This window comes from Tupaia chinensis, unplaced genomic scaffold, assembly GCF_000334495.1.
Source record: "Tupaia chinensis unplaced genomic scaffold, TupChi_1.0 Scaffold000097_1, whole genome shotgun sequence".
Taxonomy (NCBI): domain Eukaryota; kingdom Metazoa; phylum Chordata; class Mammalia; order Scandentia; family Tupaiidae; genus Tupaia; species Tupaia belangeri.
Genome location: NW_006159559.1, coordinates 3,447,868 through 3,457,089, shown reverse-complemented (window position 1 = coordinate 3,457,089; position 9,222 = coordinate 3,447,868). Strand labels below are relative to the sequence as shown.

Here is a 9,222-nt window from a genome sequence, read left to right as displayed (position 1 = left end):
AAAAAAAAAAAAAAATTATTTAAAAAAATAACATATCTGAATTTATCACAAAGACCCAAATACAATTAATTCTTTGAAGCAAACTTTACTTGGCTTTCAAAGTTATTTTTAAGCCATGCTTATTGAAAGATTTTTTAAAATTATAAAATAAAATAGAAGCACAAGCCATACCATTTTAACTTCTGTAAATGACTTCTGAACATATAGTAACCATATCATGCAATGTCTTTACCTTATGTATTCTACCTTTTAGTTTCTCTTTATCTGCTCAGTCACATGTTTATTTTTAGCCTGTTATACTTCATACATATTTTCATTTTTGGTTAAAAAAAGAAAGAAAAGAAAAGAAAAAGACATAGAGGAAAAAGGAAAGAAAAGGTAGGGAAGATACTGAGAAAAAAAATCTGTTCTTAAAAGTACTGAATAACATTATAAACATTAAATGTGAGTCAATGTTCAGTCAAGCACAAACTATTGCCTCTTAAGTGGCTTCTGTTTCAATCTTCCACTTCTAGCTTACATTAAAAATCATGCAACCTCTACTCAACTAAGAAAAACCCAGGGCCAGCAGATGGTATAGCAGTTATATTGTTGGACTCCCACATGGCCAACTGCAGCTCAAATCCTGGCCCTGATGGCATGAAAATCATACCAGGCACATGTGAATGTGTGCCCAAGATCCCGGGAGGAGAGTGAGGGAGAAGGGATTGCAGAGGAGATGGGACTGTAGCATGGCCATTCCTCCCCCACCCCCATGGAGGGGGGGGGATGATTGCTCACTTTTCCTCTTACTGTCTGTCTGTCTGTCTCTCTCTCTTTCTCTTTAGTGAGCATGCAGACCCTAAGGCAAAAACCTCTTAAAAAAAAAAAAAGAAAAAGAAAAACATTATAACTTTGAACACGGACACATGTTGACAATCAGTTAATGTTGTCAAAAAACAAATACAAATCTATACTTGGACATATCTGTGAGTTTCTATAATGATTCCTTGGGAAGTTCTTTAGTAAACAGAAATAGAAGAGATGACAATAGTGGCAAGCAGGTGGTGTGGTGGTTGAGGGGCTGGACTCCCACATGGCTGACTGTGCTTTGAGTCCTGGCGGTTTGCTTTCTCACTTTCCCTCTCTCTTTATCTCTCTGTATGTCTCTCTGATTAAATTTAAATAAATGAACAAATAAGTAAAAATAATAATATTTTTAAAAGAAGAAATGACAATATAAAAAAATTAGAAGATATTCAAAATATGTTTATTATCAAAAGGCCTAAGCTATTGTGGAAGGCAGGCTATAAAAGGGAGATATTTCAAAATTAACTAAGCAAGTATGGCCTTCCTCTAGACTAAAAATAAATAAATAAATAAATAAACACATGTAGGTAACAGTCTTCTCAGTCTACTTAAAAGTAAGAAAAACAAAAAGGAAAATCCTACCTCTCTGACTCTGAGGTATACATGAGTAAACAGCAGATTTATTAAAACTATCACAGAATCAGTTAAATGAAAAAGAAGTACTAGAAAGAAGTACAGAGCTTTGAAAGAGGGAGAAAATAAACCAACTATATTCTCAGTCTTATCTTTTAAAGGCTAAGAAGTTCATTAATAAAGCCAGTTTCAAGCCACAGCTTCAGGAACACTGTGACTCAGCTTGCAAAGGTTAGCACTTCTGAGACGCTGTGCTCCACAAACTGGGACCGCGTGGAAAGGCCCAGGTTCAACTTCCATTCTAACCTAAAGGCCAGGTGCAATGGCATGCACCTGCAATCCCAGCAACTTGAGTAGGCTGAGACAGAAGAATCTCAAACTTGAGACTGGGGCAATATAGTGAGACCCTATCTAGGAAAGAACCAGGAGGGTTGGCATACACCTGTAGTCCCTATTAGGAGGCTGAGGCAGGAAGATAATGACATGGTGAGACCCTCTCTTTCAAAAAAAGAACTTTCTATAAAACTAGATATTGGATAATTAATTATCTTAAAATGTTAATTTCCTAGGATCAGCAGATGGCATAATGGTCATATCATTACATTCCCACATAGTCGACTGTGGTTCCAGTCCTGGACCCAGAGACTTAAAATTCGCACTGAGTGCCTGCCTAAGATCCCAAGAAGAGAATGGAAGAGAAGGGATTGCCACATGGCTATCCCCCTCTGGGGTCTTTTCTCTGGCAAGGGCACACACCCCATCATAAAACATCTCTCCTAAAAAAATATTAACCTCCCTTTCTTACATATAGTTAAGTTTACTTAAGTTCCAAAAATCCTGTTTGTTTTTCCTCCATATAAACAAATTAATATTAGTTAATATTAACAAAATCGACCAAAATAGAAACATAAATGGTGATACCTTGATTCCTGGGCAATGGGCAAAAAAAGCTTCAGGACTTTGTGAATGATAGAGAGCCCCATGGCCAACACAGCCCCAAGGGGACCGGATAGTGAGGCTTCCACAGTTAAAGAGATCCCCAGAGCGATAGCGGTACTTGGCAGCTTCATTAACAATCTAAGAGGGAAAAAGAGAAAAGGGACATGTCACCGTGAGTCTTCTCTCTCCAATCCATTTTCTTAAGCCATTCTATTAAACATTTAAATATATGCCCATAACAAAATGATAACTGTAATGCACTAGCTCAAAGGTAAAAAAACCAAAATGTTCCTAAAATAGCATGGAAGGGTGGAAGCAATATTACCAATACTTCATGAACTTAACAATGCATCATGAACTTAACCTTAGAATTGTTCATTTATAATAAAATATAGTGCACTTACCTGATCAAAGGCAGGGAAAATATAATCTGCAAACTGAATTTCAGCAATGGCAGTAGCACCAGTGACTGCAATTCCAATTCCAAATCCAACAATTCCTTGTTCACATAATGGAGTATTAAAAACTCTATCTTTTCCTAAAGAAAATAAAGAAAATTTATGGTAAAGGAGGGTAATGTAAATGCGCAATATATCTAACAATTCAGTAAATTAATAATAGTGGAAGGACAAAATACAGAATACATGGAGGAAACAGAAAGTAGTTCTGGTTGATTTAAACACAATCAGTAATTACATTAACTGTAAATAATTTAAATGTTCTAGCTTTTTAAAAATGGTCATACTTGAATAAAAGGAAGCAAAACTCAATTATTTAAAAGAAAACACAAACGTATAGATAACAAAAAATTGTAAGTAAAGAAGAAAGAAATACATGATGAAAGCCTACCCAAAGTAAAGTTATTATCACCATATTAATAGCAGATGAAGTACACTCTAAGAAAAAAAGACATTACCAAAGATAAAGAGTGAAAATTCATGATGTTAAAGGGTTCAATTTACAAATGGGACATAACATTTCTAAATTTCTATTTAGCTAAAAATGAGCTCATAGTAAGTGGAAGAAATTAACACAACTAAAAGGAAAACAAGACAAACGCAATATAGTTTGTTGTTTTTCCTTTTTTTTTTTTTTGGAGATATTTTTGCTATGGGGTGTATCCATTCACCAGAGATGAGAGACAGAAAGCAAGAAATCACCCCCTAGTGACAGGGAAAATGAGAAATCACCCCTCCACCCCCCACCCCAGGGTGATGGCCATGCTGTAATCCCTTTTCCTCCATTCTCCGCTTAGGATCCTGGGCACACATGCACATGCATCCAGCATGATTTTCAAGTCACCAGGTCTGGGTCTCAAACCATGGTCAGCCATGTTGGAATCCAGCGACATAACTACTATGCCATCTGCTTGCCTCCAGAACCAGTCTTCTTGGTCTGAAGTGTCAGATATAGTCCAGGATTGCTGATGGTTATAAAGGGAGACTAAATTCCTAAAAGAAGGGCACCATGTGGAGACACCCAAGATCTGTGCATAAAGTGCTCAAATCCTCAACTGATGCCTATGCCTACAGTACACACCAAAACAGCAGAAATGAACCTCTGGAAGCTGAAAAAAGTGAGTAGAGATTTCAGCTGAGTCCACTAAAGAGAGACAGAATCTAGAATTTGACTCTTTGAAAGAGAGGAGCTTGATAAGCAACTTAGGCTTTCCTTTCAAAACACAAGGCAGGGACCAGCAGTTAGTGTAATGGCTATGTCGCTGGACTCCCATGTAGTCGACTGTGGTTCGAGTCCCAGACCCAGCAGCTTAAACTCACACCGGGCACGTGTGTATGCATGCCCAAGATCCCGAGAGGAGAGTGGAAGACAAGGGGTTGCGGTGTGGCCATCCCCCCAGGGGGTGATTTCTCGATTTCTATCGCTCTTGTCTTTCTCTGTCTTTCTGGCGAGCGCACATGCCCTATAGCAAAAATCTTTAAAAAAACAAACAAAAAAAAAAAAAGGCACAACTTCATTAGCATAAAATTCAATTCTCAAGTGAAAATTTAACTACATCTCACCTAATATCATCTCATGAAAAATTCTAATCTCAGGGACCTGGGTGGACCCGAAGTCATGATCTAGACAGTAACTAAGCATTTGGAAACTGATCTGGTACTCCTATTTAATTTCCCAATCCAAGGACACCAGTTCTTTTGGGTACACAGAATTTACTTCCAGCTCAGTCAACCGCTGGGAATACGAACCACACACAGGACAGGTGTTGGGAAATGTCAACTAGACACATCTTGCTGTTGGCAACTCTAAAAGCAGCTGTTAAAATGTAAAATATGATTCATACTCAACATGATCTGTGACTGTGTTCTGAAACTGTGACCTCTGTTCCTCATCAGCTCCCTACTTGACTATAAGTAGTTTGAGAATTTTTGAAAATCTTTTATTTCATTGAACTAAGAACAATTCAGTGATAGAAAATGAACATAAATTCCAACTGCCTGCCACGAATCCCCGAAACACCTTAACCAAATAGTGTTCTTATTAATTCCCTGTTGCCTCAAGTTGAAAGGATATAGATACTTTTCATCTCGGAAAAAGTATAGCCTTTCTGCTAGAAGGCAGGAAAGCTGCATTCCTCTCAATTCTCTTACTCCAAAACATTTTGGGTTTGAGGAAATAGTTTACCAAGTCTCTCCAACAAATCTTAATGATCAAGGAGTAAGTGCTTCAACTTGAACTAAATGTTAAACATCTGTTTCTAGGCCAGTAGGTGGCATGGAGATTAAAGCAGCTGAATCCCACATGGCCAACTTTGCACTTTTGAGTCCCAGACCCAGTGCTTGAAAATTATACCAGGCATGTGTGCACACGTGCCCAAAAATCCTGAGGGGAGAATGGAGGAGAAAAGACCACGGTATGGACATCTTTCCTGGGAGGTGATTTCTTACTTTCCCTCTCTCTGTCTCTCTTTCTCTGTCTCTCTCCAACAAGCACACATACAACATGGTAAACTAAAACAAATAAACAAAAACTTCTGTTTCTGTTTTCTTCCGGATACTGACTGAGGGTAAGAGCACAAAGAAGAGGCACAGGGTGGATAACTGCCTCTCTTCTGATGCAGTTAATGTATGTGAAGTTCATTTACATCATATTCCCAGAGATGAATTAATACATATACTTCGAGGTAAGACACCTGGGTTTCAGTGTTAGCTTCACAAATTACTAAACTCCCTAAAGTTCCATTTTTTAACTATAATAGAAGAATCAGGATACTAAAAAGACTAAAATAATTTATACATTTATTCAGCAAATATTTATAAAGAACTTACTATTGTATAGATACTTTTCTAAGTGCTAGGTATAAAGGTGACAACAAAACCAAAAAGAAAAAAAAATTCTTATCTTCACGAAGGTTACATTCTAGTCAGGGATAATAGACATTAAATATGAACTAAATGAATGAAATATGTAAATGTGTTAGATGATGACAACACCTATGAAGAATAGTAAAGCAGGGAGTAAGTAGGTAATGAGGGTTGGGAAAAGGGTCAACTATGATTTCAAATACAGAGACTGGGAAGGCCCTACTGAGAAGCAAAGAGTTGAAGAAAATAAAGTGTATGCATCAGAGGGAATATACATTCTGGGCAGAGGACCCAGCAAGCACAAAGACTTTGAGGTAAAAGCACATCAGAGGGAAGGAGTCCAAAGTGTGTAGTCTGAGGTTAAGAGAAATGGTGGTAGAAGACAGAGTTAAAGAGGATGTTAACAGGACTAGCAGTTGGCGTAAGGGCTATGTTACTGGACACTTCCATGTAGTCGATCACAATTTGAGTCCCAGACCCGGTGGCTTAAACTCATGCCAGGCATGTGCGCATGTGTGCCCACGATCCCGAGAGGAGAATGGAGGAGAAGGGATTGCTGAATGGTCAGCCCCCCTGGGGGGACAATTTCCTGCTTTCTGTCTCTCTCTGTCTTTCTGGCGAGTGCATGCACCCTATAGCAAAAACCTCTCCAAAAATAAATAGAGGATGTTAAGAAAGTTAAGGGGATTGGATAGAGAAGTAGCACAGAGCAGACGGGGCCCTTGTAGACCATCATTAACACTTTGACTTTTACTATGAGAATGAATGAGTCAGAAAGCAGGTAATCGAGCAAAGTTCTTAGGTTCTCTGAATGGCATTTCAACAGGATCCCTCTGGCTGGTCTTCTGTGAATACACTATAAATAGCAAAGGTGGACACAGGAAGAATGATTACTGGAAGACAGCAATAATGCCAGTGAGAGATGATGATGCATAATAGCAGAGAGGTTGGGAAGAAGGTATAAAACTCTGGATACATTCTAAAGATAGAGGCAAAAAGATCTGTGAATGAAATGGATATAGAATATGAGTCAGAAAAATACTGAGGATGATTCAAAGTCTTTTGGTCTGATTAACCTGAAGGACAGAGTTGCAAGTAAATGAGAACGGGAAATGAGAAAGAAGCATGTTAGGATGAGAGATCAGGAGTTTAGTTTCAGAGATGTTTGCTTTGAAATGTCTACACACACTCAGAGCTATCAATTAGACTGTTGGATATGTGAGTGGGGAAGTCTTCTGCATAAAGAAGGCATTTAGTGACATGAGATAGGATATCATTTCTTAAATTTAAAGGAGTACATAAATAAATTAAAAAAGAGATCTAACAGTGTTGTTCTGGATACTCCAGTTGTTAAGAATGGAGCAGATGAGAAATAATCGTCAAAGTTGAAAAAAAAAAAAGGGGGGGGAGGGCAAAGAGTTTAGAAGAAAAACAGGAGAATTTGTGATGGTAGAAACCAAATGAGGAAAGTATTTATAAGAAGAGAATGGTCAACTTGTGCCACAGGCTGTGATTAAAAAGTGAGATGAGGGACCAGCAGTTAGCATAATGGCTATGTCGCTGAACTCCCATGTAGCCAACCGCGGTTCAAGTCCCGGACCCGGTGGCTTAAACAGACGCTGGGTGCGTGTGCGTGCGTGCCCAAGATTCCAAGAGGAGAATGGAGGAGAAGGGATTGCGGTGTAGCCATCCTCCCTGGGGGGTGATTTCTTGCTTTCTGTCTCTCTGTCTCTCTCTCTGTCTTACTGGTGAGCGCATGCGCCCTATAGCAAAAACAAAAAATGTGAGATGAGGGTCAGTCTTGCAGAGAAGTGTAGGGTAGTCAGATTCCACATGACTGACTACAGTTTGAATCTCACTCCAGTGACTTGAAAATTAAATGGAGCACATGTGCATGCATTCCCAAAATCCCAACAAAATGGAAAAATGGAGGAAGGGGGAGGTGCTTTCTCCTCTCCCCCACTCCCTCTGGCAAGCACACGCACTCTGGCAATGAAAAGAAAAGTGAGATGAGGGCTGGAATCTCATATTGGTGATCTTGACATGACAGTTTCTGCAAAGTAGCAGAAAGGAAGAACATAAAAGCTTAATTAGTGACTTCAAGTGAGAATGAAAGAAGAGAAGTTTAAGACAATGAATGGGAAAATTATTTGGAAAACTTTTGCTGCAAAAGACAAACAAGAAGGGAAGAAGTCACTAGCTGGAGAAAATATGGAGTCAAGAGAGTCTTTAAGTGAGAAGAAAGTACAACATACTTGCAGGCTGATGGGAATGATCATCAGAGAAAATTGATCATTTTGAGAAAAATGAATGAAATAAAGGGAAGGAATATAATGACTGAAATGTGTGTTTGAAAAGGTAGTAGAGAAAAAGGGATCTGATCTGGAAAGGGTGACAGGAACCCTTACATCACTTGGAGTACAGGATGAAAGAGAACATTTAGGCACTGATTCTGTGCAGAAATTCATGCAGTGGTGAGAGCTTGTCCAAGAGCTCTATTAGTGGTGTTGATCACAGAAAAAAAAAAAGGCAAAGCTACATTACTAGCTGAAAGAAAGAATGGGGGAAACAGTCTTGAGGAGAGAAAAGAAAGTGGGAAAGTCCAGGAAAATGGAAGACTGAATGGACCAGGACTATGCAGCACAATGGCAGGCAATGTGAGTGGCCTCTGGAGGCTCCTAGGCGTTGGCAATGATGGTATGTTCTGCTCCAGCAACATTCAGCCCCAGTAGTTAAGATCAGACAGAGAGATATATTTAACTAGAATTGGAAATTGCCAAATACTTTTTGGGGGAAATGGGAGAGAGATTTTTTTGCTTTAAGTTATATGCGCTCACCAGAGAGACAGAGAGGGACAGAGAAACAGAAAGCAAGAAATCAACTCCCTGGGAGGATGGCCACACCACAATCCCGTCTCTCCATTCTCCTCTCGGGATTTGGGGCACGCACACACATGTATCTGGTGAGTTTCAAGCCTCTGGGTCTAGGACACATACTGTGGTCAAGTACATGAGAGTCCAACAATGTAACCACTACACCATCTGCTGGTTCCACCAAGTAAGTATTAATGTGGAATTTAAGCTATGTATAAAATAAAGGTCACCATGGAATTGGCAGTGACAAGGTGTTGAAATCCATGGATGTGAAGAAGAGTAAAGTCAAAAAATTGCTAGACAGGAGGTACTAGGAACTTTGAGCTCTATAGAGAGGTTCAAGGTGGTGGTCAGAGATTACAAAGAGCCTATATAGTTTGTGACAATAACAAAGGGATGACTATAAGAACGAGAGGCCTACTAGGATGGAGGAGAAGATCACCAGAGAAAAGACAAGACACTGAGTAGCCAGAGCACTGGGAAGACTATTCATGTGGAGATTGACATCAGAGACTGACAGGGAGCCAGGCTAGGAACAAAGACTAAGGACAGAGTCAGTGCTTAGCACTTAAAAGGCACATCAGAAGTACTGAAATGTTTATTTTCAAGGAATAAGTTAGATAATGGGAGCTAAGTTTCTTCTGATTTAGATAAAATACATCATA

General features: G+C 39.1%; 1 protein-coding gene across 1 annotated transcript in view; it reads right to left on the bottom strand.

Annotated features, from left to right (window-relative positions):
* Positions 1-9,222, bottom strand: part of BCKDHB (branched chain keto acid dehydrogenase E1 subunit beta) — a 225,551-nt gene that overhangs the window by 161,074 nt on the left and 55,255 nt on the right. The window contains exons 3-4 of the mRNA XM_006143347.3: positions 2,766-2,899; positions 2,344-2,499 (exon numbers count right to left, since the gene is read on the bottom strand). Of these exons, the coding sequence (XP_006143409.1) occupies positions 2,344-2,499; positions 2,766-2,899 (290 nt within the window). The remainder of the gene's footprint in view (positions 1-2,343; positions 2,500-2,765; positions 2,900-9,222) is intronic.